We start from the raw sequence: 14,418 nt of genomic DNA, 5'->3' as shown, positions 1-14,418 counted from the left end.
AGAAATATTCATCCTGGAGTTCAGTTACTAGTGGTGTACCGCAAGGATCTGTTTTGGGGCCACTGCTGTTTGTCATTTTTATTAATGACCTGGATGAGGGCGTAGAAGGATGGGTTAGTAAATTTGCGGATGACACTAAAGTCGGTGGAGTTGTAGACAGTGCGGAGGGAAGTGGCAGGTTACAGAGGGACATAGATAAGCTGCAGAGCTGGGCTGAGAGGTGGCAAATGCAGTTTAATGCGGAAAGGTGTGAGGTGATTCACTTTGGGAGGAGTAACAGGAATACAGAGTACTGGGCTAATGGTAAGATACTTGGTAGTGTGGATGAACAGAGGGATCTGGGTGTCCATGTGCATAGATCCCTGAAAGTTGGCACCCAGGTTGATAAGGTTGTTAAGAAGGCGTATGGTGTGTTAGCTTTTATTGGTAGAGGGATTGAGTTTCGGAGCCAGGAGGTCATGCTGCAACTGTACAAAACTCTGGTGCGGCCGCATTTGGAGTATTGCGTACAGTTCTGGTCGCCGCATTATAGGAAAGATGTGGAAGTGTTGGAAAGGGTGCAGAGGAGATTTACTAGGATGTTGCCTGGTATGGTGGGAAAATCGTATGAGAAAAGGCTGAGGGGCTTGAGGTTGTTTTCGTTAGAGAGAAGAAGGTTAAGAGGTGACTTAATAGAGGCATACAAGATGATCAGAGGATTAGATAGGGTGGATAGTGAGAGCCTTTTTCCTCGGATGGTGATGGCTAGCACGAGGGGACATAGCTTTAAATTGAGGGGTGAGAGATATAGGACAGATGTTAGAGGTAGGTTCTTTACTCAGAGAGTAGTAAGGGCATGGAATGCCCTGCCTGCAGCAGTAGTGGACTCGTCAACATTAAGAGCGTTCAAATGGTTATTGGATAAACAAATGGACGATGTTGGAATAGTGTAGATTAGAGGGGCTTTAGATTGGTTCCACTGGTCAGTGCAACATCGAGGGCTGAAGGGCCTGTACTGTGCTGTAATGTTCTATGTTCTATGTCATCAACACCCCTTATTGTGTACCAAAGGAAAAGGTGCTCCCGCGGCTTACAGTCAGGTAGTCTCCACCTCAAGACCTACAACTCCAGTCAGGGTAAAATTATAGGCTTAAAAACCCTCGCTGGCTGCTTCCCATTCGGCGAGCCTCTATTTGCTCAATAAGGCAGCTTGTACTTTATGGAGCCCACAGGTAGATCTATTAATGATTCCCTCATGGCCTTTGTGGGCATTATAACAGAAATGAAGCTGGACAGACAACTCGGTGTCGACCTAGGCATCAGAAACGACAATAGCAAATTCAGCCCTCTTGACCCTGCAAAGTCCTCCTTACTAACATCTGGGCTGTCTCAAGTCAAGCAACAGCCTCATGGAATCATACCTCACAACTAATGTTTAAGATACCACCATTTCCATCCCTTAATATATGCAGCAGAGGTAGTGGCACAGTGGTATACATTCATGATGGAGCTGTTATGGGAGTCCTTGACATCAATTCTAGATCCCATGAAGTCACATGGCATTAGGTCAAACATGGGCAAGGAAACTTGCTGATTACCACATATTGTCCTCCTCTGCTGATGAATCAGTACTCCATGTTGAACATCACTTGAAGGTGGTAAGGGTGCAGAATTGTACTCTGGGTGGGAACTTCAATGTCCATCACCAAGAGTGACTCAGTAGCACCATTACTGACCAAGCTGGGCGAGTCCTAAAGTACACAGCTACAGGGTCTGTGGCAGGTAATGAGGGAATCAACAAGAGGGAAAAAATACCTCATCTTCATCAACCTGCCTGTTGCAGATGCATCTGTCCATGACAGTATTGGTAGGAATGAGCACCATCCAGTTCTTGTGGAGACAATATCACCTCTTCACATTCAGGATACCCTTTATTGCGATGTGTGGCAGTAACACCATGCTAAATGGATAGATTTTGAACAGATGTAGCAGCTCAAGACTGGGCAGGTTTTCTTCCTAAAGAACATTAATGAACCTGATGGGTTTTTATGACAATAAATTGATGGTCATTGTTAGACTTCTGATTCCAGAATTTTATTGAATTCAAATTTGTGCTGTGGTGGGATTTGAACCTTTGTACCTGGATCATTATTCTGGGTTTGTGGATTAGTAGCCCGGTGACATCTCTGATATAACAACGAACTACAAACTGTGATGTTCAATGCTGAAAGGAGCATTATTTTAATAAATAATTATTCTTTTAATAAATAGAAAGATGCTGAATTACATTGATAATATAGTGGCTGAGTTATTTTAGTATATACAGGAGTTAGGATAATTTAATAAGTGTATGGGGACTGGGATAATTTCTTCTATGTATATATCGGCGCTGTGTTAATATAATATATCGTGGCTGGGAAACAGGGTCCAGGATAATCTAATATATCTATACACAGGAACTTGGATAATTTAATATACATAGTGGCTGGGATAATTTATTCTGTGAAGGTCTGGGGTCATTTAATATATAGGAATGGGATAATTTAACATATAAAGATTGTTTTAATATATACAGGGATGGGATAATTAAATATTTATAAGGGCTGGCTTAGTTCAATATATAAAGGGACTGGAATACGGTTATGCAGAGGGTGTAATTTAATATAGATAGGCGCTAAGTTAATTTAATATATAAAGGGTCTGGGATAATTTTATATATCGGGGTTAATTTAATGTACATCATGGCCAGAGTAATTCAATATAAAATTAATTGTTATAAATTCGGGGACGGAGTTATGTTACTTGTCTCTCAGGACCAACAGTCAGAATTAAAGGGTTTTTCTTTGATGGCCGACATTTATTGCGGCGCAGGGACGGCGCCTTTAAGCAGCAAGCCCGACCCCGGAATATGTTGCAGGCGGCGGTGAGGAGTCCATCCGGAGCCGGAGTGGGAGCCGGGCCCGGGGAGGCGGCCGAGTGACAGCAGCAGCGGCCCACGGAGAGGAGAGGAGAGGAGAACAGCGATCTCCGGCCGGTGAGGAGGGGGCCATCAGATCAGGCATTGGGGTAACGGCACCGGGAATGAGAGAGAGAATCAGAGGCAGAGAGATACAGGATACACTGTCGGAATCAGAGATAAACCGTGTGTCAAATGGAGAGAGAGCAGCAAACTGATACAGAGCGGCAAATAGAAAAATAAAGAGATACAGAATATCAAATAGAATCATAGGATACAGTATGTCTAATAGAGAGATACAGGATACAGTGTGTCTAATAGCTACAGGATACAGTGCGTCTAACAGTGACATACAGGATACAGTGTATCTAATAGAGAGATACAGGATACAGTGTGTCTAATAAAGAGATACAGGATAGAGTGTGTCTAATAAAGAGATACAGGATAGAGTGTATCTAACAGTGACATACAGGATACAGTGTATCTAATAGAGAGATACAGGATACAGTGTGTCTAATAAAGAGATACAGGATAGAGTGTGTCTAATAGAGAGATACAGGATAGAGTGTCTAACAGAGAGATACATGATACAGTGTATCTAATAAAGAGATACAGGGTGGAGTGTGTCTAATAAAGAGATACAGGATAGAGTGTGTCTAATAGTGACATACAGGATACAGTGTGTCTAATAGAGAGATACAGGATAGAGTGTATCTAATAAAGAGATACAGGATAGAGTGTGTCTAATAGAAAGATACAGGATACAGTGTATCTAATAAAGAGATACAGGATAGAGTGTGTCTAATAGAGAGATACAGGATACAGTGTATCTAATAAAGAGATACAGGGTGGAGTGTGTCTAATAAAGAGATACAGGATAGAGTGTGTCTAATAGTGACATACAGGATACAGTGTGTCTAATAGAGAGATACAGGATACAGTGTGTCTAATAGAGAGATACAGGATACAGTGTGTCTAATAGAGAGATACAGGATACAGTGCGTCTAATAGAGAGATACAGGATACAGTGTGTCTAATAGAGAAATACAGGATACAGTGTGTCTAATAAATACAGGATGCAGTGTATCTAATAGAGAGATACAGGATACAGTGTGTCGAATGGAGGGATACAGGATACAGTGAGTCTAATGGAGAGACACAGGATACAGTGTGTCTAACAGTGACATACAGGATACAGTGCGTCTAATAGAGAGATACAGGATACAGTGCGTCTAATAGAGAAATACAGGATACAGTGTGTCTAATAGAGAGATACAGGTTACAGTGTGTCTAATAGAGAGATACACGATACAGTGTATCCAATAGAGAGATACAGGTTACAGTGTGTCTAATAGAGAGATACAGGATACAGTGCATTTAATAGATAAAGGATGCAGTGCGCCTAACAGAGAGATACAGGATACAGTGTGTCTAACAGAGAGATACAGGATACAGTGTGTCTAATAGAGAGATACAGGTTACAGTGTGTCTAATAGGGAGATACAGGATATAGTGTGTCTAATAGAGAGATACAGGATATAGTGTCTCTAATAGAGAGATACAGGATACAGTGTGTCTAATAGGGAGATACAGGATACAGTATGTCTAATAGATACAGGATAGAGTGTGTCTAATAGGGAGATACAGGATACAGTATGTCTAATAGAGAGATACAGGATAGAGTGTGTCTAATAGGGAGATACAGGATACAGTATGTCTAATAGAGAGATACAGGATAGAGTGTGTCTAATAGGGAGATACAGGATACAGTATGTCTAATAGGGAGATACAGGATAGAGTGTGTCTAATAGAGAGATACAGGATATAGTGTCTCTAATAGAGAGATACAGGATAGAGTGTGTCTAATCGGGAGATACAGGATACAGTATGTCTAATAGAGAGATACAGGATAGAGTGTGTCTAATAGGGAGATACAGGATACAGTATGTCTAATAGGGAGATACAGGATACAGTGTGTCTAATAGAGAGATACAGGTTACAGTGTGTCTAATAGGGAGATACAGGATACAGTGTGTCTAATAGAGAGATACAGGATGCAGTGTGTCTAATAGATACAGGATACAGTGTGTCTAATAGAGAGATACAGGATACAGTGTGTCTAATAGATGCAGAATACAGTGCATCTAATAGAGAGATACAGGATATAGTGTGTCTAATAGAGATACTGAATACATTGTGTCTAATAGAGAGATATCGGATATTGTGTGTCTCACAGAGAGCTATAGGATGCAGCGTGTCTAAGAGAGATATCGCATATTGTGTGTCTAATAGAGAAATAGGATACAGTGGCTGTGATTTTCCCAAAAGATGACTAAATGTTATAATGGTGAGAAAACCAGAGCGATGGCATGGACCTGACCACTATCGTCCCACACTTGGTCGTTTGTTGGGAGATTGGTGAATTGAGCCCGGTTGCAAAGTGGTCGGGTGTCATTTTGAAAGGGCACCCTGATCTCAGTGCTTTGGGAGATCCCCTCCTGCCCGCCACGGACATAGGGCCCCTCCCCCCCTCATTGGTTGCATGTTTCTACACCCCCCTTCCCAACATGGATCGCTGGCATTGGGCCCTCCCAATGGGTCCTCCTTCATGACCCCCAACTTGCCCTCTTTTCATGGCCTCTGACCCATCCCCTTGTTCATGACCCTCAACATGCCCCCTTTTCATGACCCCTGACCCATCCCCTTGTTCATGACCCTCAACATGGCCCTTTTTGCCCCACCCCTTCACACCATCCCTTGTCATAGCCTCCTTGTCATAGCCCCCACAAGGCCCCACCTCCACTCAGGCCTCACCCCTTTGGTACTGCCCCTGGCACACAGGCAGTGCCCAACTGCCACTGCCAGGGTGCCAGGTGGGTGCTACCAGACAGGCACTGTTCAGCCATGTCCCCAACCATCCAGGGGCCTCATTGGTCTCCAACCCCCCTCCCCTCACCTCCACGCCCAGTGTGGCCATAACACCTGATGTCCGCTGATGAGGACCAGTAATGATTTTCGCCGGGCTGGCACTGCATCCCAGGGTTGGAAAATCCCAGGACCGGGGAGAATCAAATGGACAAAGCATATTTAAATAATACTTTTAAAAAGCTAATTGGCCTTTCTGGCCGTGATCTGATTTGCACCAATAGAAAAGGACCAGGATGATTGCAAACTGTTTGACATCGAACGTGAAACCTGTTTTTAGGCCACATGCAATTTTCTGGGATCAGTGCAATTGGTGCCAGCTGCAGCAAGGCTGGAAGTGTGTCTATTGGAGAGATATAGGATAAAGTAGAGTCATAGAGGTTTACCACATGGAAACAGGCCCTTTGGCCCAACTTGTCCATGTTACCCAGTTTTTATCACTAGTCCCAATTGCCCACATTTGGCCCATATCCCTCTATACCCATCTTACCCATGTAACTGTCTAAGACAAAATTGTACCCGCCTCTACTACTGCCTCTGGCAGCTCATTCCAAACACTCACCACCCTCTGTGTGAAAGAATTGCCCCTCTGGATCCTTTTGTATCTCTCCCCTCTCACCTTAAACCTATGCCCTCTAGTTTTAGACTCCCCTACCTTTAGGAAGGTTGACTATCTACCTTATCTATGCCCCTCATTATTTTATAGACCTCTTTAAGATCACCCCAAAGCCTCCAACGCTCCAGGGGAAAAAAGTCCCACTCTGTCCAGCCTCTCCTTATAACTCAAACCATCAAGTTCTGGTAGCATCCTAGTAAATCTTTTCTGCACTCTTTCTTGTTTAATAATATCCTTTCTATAATAGGGTGACCAGAACTGAACACAGTATTCCATGTGTGGCCTTACTAATGTCTTGTACAACTTCAACAAGGTGTCCCAACTCCTGTATTCAATGTTCTGACCAATGAAACCAAGCATGCTGAATGCCTTCTTCACCACCCTGTCCACCTGTGACTCCACTTTCAAGGAGCTATGAACCTCTACCCCAAGACCTCTTTGTTCTATAACTCTCCCCAACACCCTACCATTAACTGAGTAGGTCCTGTCCCGATTTGATCTACCAAAATGCATCACCTCACATTTATCTAAATTAAACTCCATCTGCCATTCATCAGCCTACTGGCCCAATTGATCAAGATCCAGTTGCAATCGAAGATAACCTTCTTCACTGTCCACTATGCCACCAGTCTTGGTGTCATCTGCAAACGAACCATGCCCCATAAATTCTATAAATAACAAATAACAGTGGACCCAGCACCGATCCCGGAAGCACACTGCTGGTCACAGCCCTCTAGTTTGAAAAAACAACCCTCTACAACCACCCTCTGTTTTCTCTCATCAAGCCAATTCTATATCCAATTGGCTACCTCACTCTGGATCCCGTGAGATTTAACCTTATGCAACAACCTATCATGTGGTACCTTGTTGAAGGCCTTGCTAAAGTCCATGTAGACAACGTCGACTGCACTGCCCTCATCTACCTTCTTGGTTACCCCTTCAAAAACTCCATCAAATTCATGAGACACGATTTTCCACTCACAAAGCCATGCTGATTGTCCCTAATCAGTCCTTGCCTCTCTAAATGCCTGTCGATCCTGTCTCTCAGAATACCTTCTCACAACTTACCCACTACAGACGTTAGGCTCACTGGTCTCTCATTCCCAGGCTTTTCCCTGCAGCTCTTCTTAAACAAAGGCACAAAATATGCTACCCTCCAATCTTCAGGCACCTCACTTGTGGCTGTCGATGATTCAAATAGCTCTGCAAGGGGACCTGCAATTTCTTCCCTGGCCTCCCACAATGTCTTGGGATACATTTCATCAGGTCCTGGGGATTTATCTATCTTGATGCGCTTTCAGACTTCCAGCATGCCCTTCTCTATAATATGTACACTCAAGACATCACTATTTATTTCTCCAGTTCCCTAACATCCATGCCTTTCTCAACAGTAAATACCAATGAGAAATATTCATTTAGGATCTCACCCATCTCTTGTGGATCCGCACATAGATGGATACATGTGACTGGGATATTATAGCTATTACTGAAATATGGCTAAGGGAGGGGCAGGACTGGCAGCTTGTTGATTCTTAAGAGGCCCTACTCTCTCCCTAGTTATTCTTTTGCCCTTTATGTATTTGTCGAAGCGCTTTGGGTTCTCCTTTGCCTTATTTGCTAAAACAATCTCATGTTCCCCTTTTGCCCTCCTGATTTCTCTCTTAACTCTACTCCGACAACCTCTATACTCTTCAAGGGATCCACTTGATCCCACCTGCCTATGCATGTCATATACCTCCTTCTTTTTGACCAGGGCCTCAATATCCTGAGGCATCCAGAACCAGGGGTCACAGTCTGAGGATTCGGGGTAGACCATTTAGGACGGAGGTGAGGAGACATTTCTTCACCCAAAGAGTGGTGAGCCTGTGGAATTCATGTCCACAGGAAGTAGTTGATGCCAAAACATTGAATGTATTCAAGAGGTGGCTAGATATTGCACTTGGGGCAAATGGGATCAAAGGTTATGGAGAGATAGCAGGATTAGGCTATTGAGCTGGACGATCAGCCATGATCATAATGAATGGCGGAACAGGCTCGAAGAGCAATATGGCCTCCTCCTGCTCCTATCTTCTATGTTTCTATGTTCTCTATTTCTACCAGCCTTGCCCTTCACTCTAAAAAGAATGCGCTTATCCTGAACCCTGGTCAACAAACTTTCGAAAGCCTCCCACTTACCAGGCATCCCTTTGCCTGTCAACAGACTCCCCCAATCAACTTTTGAAAGTTCCTGTCTAATACCAACAAAATTGGCCTTGCCCCAATTTAAAATTTTAACTTTTGGGCCACACCTATCATTCTCCAGAGCTATCTTAAAACTAATGGAATTGTGGTCACTGGTCCCAAAGTGATCCGTCACTAACACTTCTGTCTCCTACCCTTCCTTATTTCCCAAGAGGTGGTCAAGATTTGCCCTCTCTCTAGTCAGGCCATCCACATACTGAATGAGAAATTCCACCTGAATACACTCAACAAATTTCTCTCCATCCAAGCCCCTAATGCTATGGCTGTCTCAGTCAATGTTGGGAAAGTTAAAGTCCCCTACTATTACCACCCTATTTTTCTTGGAACTATCTGTAATCTCCTTACGTATTTGCTCCTCAATTTCCCACTGACTATTTGGGGGCCTTAGTACAATCCTATCAAAGTGATTTCCCCCTTTTTATTTCTCAGTTCTACCCATATAGACTCAGTGGGCGAACCCTCGGATATATCCCCTCTCAATACTGCCGTGATGTTCTCCCTGATCAAAAACGCAACTCCCCTCCTCTCTTACCTCCTGTTTTATCTTTCCTATAGCATTGGTACCCTGGAACATTGAGCTGCCAGTCCTGTCCTTCCCTCAGCCATGTTTCAGTAATTGTTATAATATCCCAGTCCCATGTCCCCCATCTATGCCCTGAGTTCATCTGCCTTGCCCATCAGGCCTCTTGCATTGAAATAAATGTAGTTTAATCTAGACTCCCCTTCCTGTCTGCCCTGCTCTCTTTCTAATGGAGTTTTTAATAGAGATGTTTCTAATAGAGAGATACAGTGTGTTTAATAGAGAGATAGTGCAGCAAATAGAAAGATAAAATAGATACAGTTTGGCAAATAGAAAGATGGAATAGAATTAGAGTTTGCAAATAGAGAGAGAGAGAGAGAAAACAGAGAAAATTACAGCACAGGAACAGGCCCTTCGGCCCTCCCAGCCTGCACCGACCATAATGCCCATGTGAACTAAAACCCCTACCGTTCTGGGGACTGCATCCCTCTATTCCCATCCTATTCATGTATTTGTCCAGTCGCCTCTTAAATGTCACTATTGTACCTGCTTCCACTATCTCCCCTGGCAGCAAGTTTCAGGCACCCACCACCCTCTGTGTAAAAAAACTTGCCTCGAACATCTCCTTTTAAACCTTGCCCCTCGCACCTTAAACCTATGCCCCCTAGTAATTGACTCTTTCACCCTGGGAAAAAGCTTCTGACTATCCACTCTGTCCATGCCTCTCATAATTTTGTAGATTTCTATCAAGTCACCCCCTCAACCTCCGTTGTTCCAGTGAGAACAAACCAAGTTTCTCCAAACTTTCCTCATAACTAATGCCCTCCTTACCAGGCAACATCCTAGTAAATCTTTTCTGTACCCTCTCCAAAGCCTCCACATCTTTCTTGTTGTGTGGCAACCAGAATTGAACATTATATTCCAAGTGCGGCCTAACTATAGTTCTATAAAGCTGCAACATGACTTGCTAATTTTTAAACTCGATGCCCCAGCCGATGAAGGCAAGCATGCTGTATGCCTTCTTGACTACCTTCTCCACCTGCGTTGCAACTTTCAGTGACCTGTGTAGCTGTATACCCAGATCCCTCTGCCTATCAATACTCGTAAGGGTTCTGCCATTTATTGTATATTTCCCATCTGTATTAGACCTTCCAAAATGCATTATCTCACATTTGTCTGGATTAAACTCCATCTGCCATCTCTCTGCCGAAGTCTTCAACCGATCTATATCCTGCTGTATCCTCTGATGGTCCTCATCGCTATCCACAATTCCACCAACCTTTGTGTTGTCCGCAAACTTATCAATCAAACCAGTTACATTTTCCTCCAAATTATTTATATATATTACAAACAGCAAAGATCCCAGCACTGATCCCTGACGAACGCCACTAGTCACAGCCCTCCATTCAGAAACGCACCCTTCCATTGCTACCCTCTGTCTTCTATGACTGAGTAAGAAGTCTCCCAACACCAGGTTAAAGTCCAACAGGTTTATTTGGTAGCAAATACCATAAGCTTTCGGAGCACAGCTCCTTCGTCAGATGGAGTGGATATCTGTTCTCCAACAGTGCACAGACACAGAAATCAAGTTACAGAATACTAATTAGAATGCAAATCTCTACAGCCAGCCAGGTCTTAAAGGTACAGACAATGTGGGTGGAGGGAGCATTCAACACAGGTTAAAGAGATGTGTATTGTCTCCAGACAGAACAGCTAGTGAGATTCTGCAAGATCAGGGGGAAAGCTATGACTGAGTCAGTTCTGTATCCATCTTGCCAGCTCACCTCTGATCCCATGCGACTTCACCTTCTGTACCAGTCTGCCATGAGGGACCTTGTCAAAGGCCTTTCTGAAGTCCATGTAGACAACATCCACTGTCCTACCCTCATCAATTATCTTCATCACTTCCTCAAAAAACTTGATCATGTTAGTGAGACACGACCTCCCCTTCACAAAACCATGTTGCCTCTCGCTAATACATCAACTTATTTCCAAGTGGGAGTAAATCCTGTCTCGAAGAATCCTCTCCAATAATTTCCCTACCACTGATGTAAAGCTCTCCGGCCTGTAATTACCTGGATTATCCTTGCTACTCTTTTTAAACAAAGGAACAACATTGGCTATTCTCCAATCCTCTGGGACCTCCCCTGTTTTGTTTCGTTTCTTAAAGACTTGATTAGTTGTAAGTATTCGCATTCCAACCATTATTCATGTAAATTGAGTCTGTGTCTTTATAAGCTCTGTTTGTGAACAGAATTCCCACTCACCTGAAGAAGGGGCTTAGAGCTCCGAAAGCTTGTGTGGCTTTTGCTACCAAATAAACCTGTTGGACTTTAACCTGGTGTTGTTAAACTTCTTACTGTGTTTACCCCAGTCCAACGCCGGCATCTCCACATCATGACCTCCCCTGTAGCCAGTGAGGGTACAAAGATTTCTCTCAAGGCCCCAGTAATTTCCTCCCTTGCCTCTCTCAGTACTCTGGGGTATATCCCATCAGAACCTGGGGACTTGTCTACCTTAATGTTTTTCAAGACCCCCAATACCACCTCCTTTTTGATCTCAACATGACCCAAACTATCTGCACACCCTTCCCCAGACTCATCATCCAAGTCCTTCTCTTTGGTGAATACTGATGCAAAGTACTCATTTAATACCTCACCCATTTCCTCTGGCTCCACGCATAGATTTCCCCCTCTGTCCTTGAGTGGGCCAACCCTCTCCCTGGCTACCCTCTTGCTCTTTGTATATGTATAAAAAGCCTTTGGATTTTCCTTAATCCTGCTGGCCAATGACTTTTCGTGACCCCTTTTAGCCCTCCTGACTCATTGCTTATGTTTCTTTCTACTTTCCTTGTGTTCCACATTTGCTTCGTGTGTCCCTAGCCTCCTAGTCAGCAGAGGGGGAGAGATCCAGAGTATCAGCTGGAGAGAGCAACAGGGAATGTATAAATTAGGGGTAGGAGTAGGCCACTGAGCCCCTCGAACCTGCTCTTCCATTCATAAAGATCATGGCTGAACTGATTGTAACCTTATTCCTGCCTACCCTGATAACCTTTCACCCCCTTTGCTTATCAAAAATCTAGCTAGGTCTGCCTTAAAACTATTCAAAGACTCGGCTTCCACAGACATAGCCCAAAGATAGCAAATACCAAAGGGATATACCCCAAAGATAGTGAATACCATGATCATCATTAGACTTTTAATTTTAGATTTTATTGATTTAAATTTCATCATCTGCCATGGTGGGATTTGAACCCAGGTCCCCAGAGCATTGCTCCTCTTCTTGGATTACTAGCCCAGTGACAATATCACTTTTCCACCCTACAAATGTAGTGAATGTCAAAGGGAAACACAGAGCATTGGGGAAAGAAAGGGATGAGTGTTGGAGGGAAGAGGCACAATATTTTGAAAGGACAAGAGCGACACAATGTCAGAGGGAAAAAGGAAAGAACTTTGGAGGGAGGGAGAGACAGAGACTCTGGGGAAGAGACAGGAAAAGTATTGAAGGGAGAGAGGGGAACAGAATGTCAAAGGGAAACGGGCAAAGCATCGGAGCAAGAGAAAGAGGCAGAGCGTCGGAGGGAGAGAAAGAGGCAAAGCATCGGAGGGAGAGAGAAAGAGCCAGATTGTTGGAGGGAGAGAGAGAGGCAGAGTGTTTGAGAGTGTCGGGAAGAATGAGAGAGAGGCAGAGCATTGGAGGGAGAGAGAGGCAGAGCTCAGGAGAGAGAGAGAGAGAGACAGAGTGTCAGAGAGGGAGAGAGTATTGGAGGGATAGAGATATGGTGTATGAATTGGAGAAAGGGATTCATAAAATATTAGAATCAGGGAAGAGGATGAGTGTGTCAATGGGAAAGAGAGAATTTGTGAGTGAGAAAAGGGATTTTTTAGTGGGAGTGAGAGAAAGATGAATATCAAAGGGAGGGAGTGGGGTGACAGAGTGAGGGAGGAGTGAAGTGGATTGCAGTAGCTGTGACCGCCCCCCCCACCCCCACCCCCCCCGCCAAAGTCCACGATATTATGAGTGAAGAGCTGAAGTAAGGCTCTGCAGCTGTCCACTGACTCAGTCAGAATTACAGCGCCTGCTTTCATTCCCTTCCTTGTGGGTTCTCTGACCTTCAGCTTATTAACTTCAATCATATAGTTTTATCTCATTCTAAATTGGAATTTATTTTTTTATTTCTGAAATTAGGAAATGGGGACTCAAGGACCAGGTAGAAAAAGGATTGCCAACCGGGAACGATTATCTGCAGAAGATGATGCTCTAAATCTCATCGCCAGAGAGGTAAGGCTACATTTTCAGTGGATCTTATCACATAACTCTGCCCACAGGCTGAATCTCCCTCAACCCCCTTTTCTCCCCCTCACTCCTCCCTCCTCCCCCTCACCCCACCCTCTCCCTCCCTACACTCCACCCTCCCTCCTCCCCCCACTCCTCCCTCCTTCCCCCAACTCCACCCCCACTCCTCCCCCCCACTCCTCCCCCCCACTCCTCCCCCCCACTCCTCCCCCCCACTCCTCCCCCCCACTCCTCCCCCCCACTCCTCCCCCCCACTCCTCCCCCTCCCTCCTCCCTCCCTCCCACCGCTACCCTCCCCCCACCGCTACCCTCCCCCTCCCCTCCCTCCCCCGTAAGTGCATAAGACAAAGGACCAGAATTAGGCCACTCGGCCCATGAAGTCTGCTCAGCCATTCAATCATGGCTGATATTTTTCTCATCCCCATTCTCCTGCCTTTTCCCCATAACCCCTCATCCCCATATTAATGAATTCCTATCTATCTCTGTCTTAAAGACACTCAATAACCTGGCCTCCACAGCCTTCTGCGGCAAAAGGCTCCACAGATTCACCATTATCGGGCTGAAGAAATTCCTCCTCATCTCTGTTTTAAAGGATCGTCTCTTTAGCCTGAGTTTGTGCCCTCAGGTTCCAGTTTATCCCGCGAGTGGAAACATCCTCTCCATGCCCACCCTATCCAGGCCTCGCAGTATCCTGTAAGTTTCAGTAAGATCCCCCTTCATCCTTCTAAACTCCAACGAGTACAGACCCAGAGTCTTCAACTGTTCCTCATACGACAAGCTCTTCATTCCAGGTATCATTCTTGTGAACCTCCTCTGCACCCTTTCCAAGGCCAGCACATCCTTCCTTAGATACGGGGCCCAAAACTGCTCACAATACTTCAAACG

The 14,418-nt window shown here is 44.6% G+C and overlaps 1 protein-coding gene across 1 annotated transcript in view; it reads left to right on the top strand.

The window, feature by feature from the left end:
- The first annotated feature begins 2,881 nt into the window (after window positions 1–2,881).
- LOC144503420 (uncharacterized) overlaps window positions 2,882–14,418 on the top strand; it is a 74,094-nt gene continuing 62,557 nt past the window's right edge. Inside the window, exons 1-2 of the mRNA XM_078227729.1 lie at window positions 2,882–3,013; window positions 13,426–13,518. Of these exons, the coding sequence (XP_078083855.1) occupies window positions 13,429–13,518 (90 nt within the window). The 5' untranslated portion in view covers window positions 2,882–3,013; window positions 13,426–13,428. The remainder of the gene's footprint in view (window positions 3,014–13,425; window positions 13,519–14,418) is intronic.

The sequence above is a fragment of the Mustelus asterias genome, chromosome 14 (assembly GCF_964213995.1).
Source record: "Mustelus asterias chromosome 14, sMusAst1.hap1.1, whole genome shotgun sequence".
Classification (NCBI taxonomy): domain Eukaryota; kingdom Metazoa; phylum Chordata; class Chondrichthyes; order Carcharhiniformes; family Triakidae; genus Mustelus; species Mustelus asterias.
The sequence above is the reverse complement of the archived record's forward strand: the minus strand, read 5'-3'. Positions and strand labels throughout refer to the sequence as shown.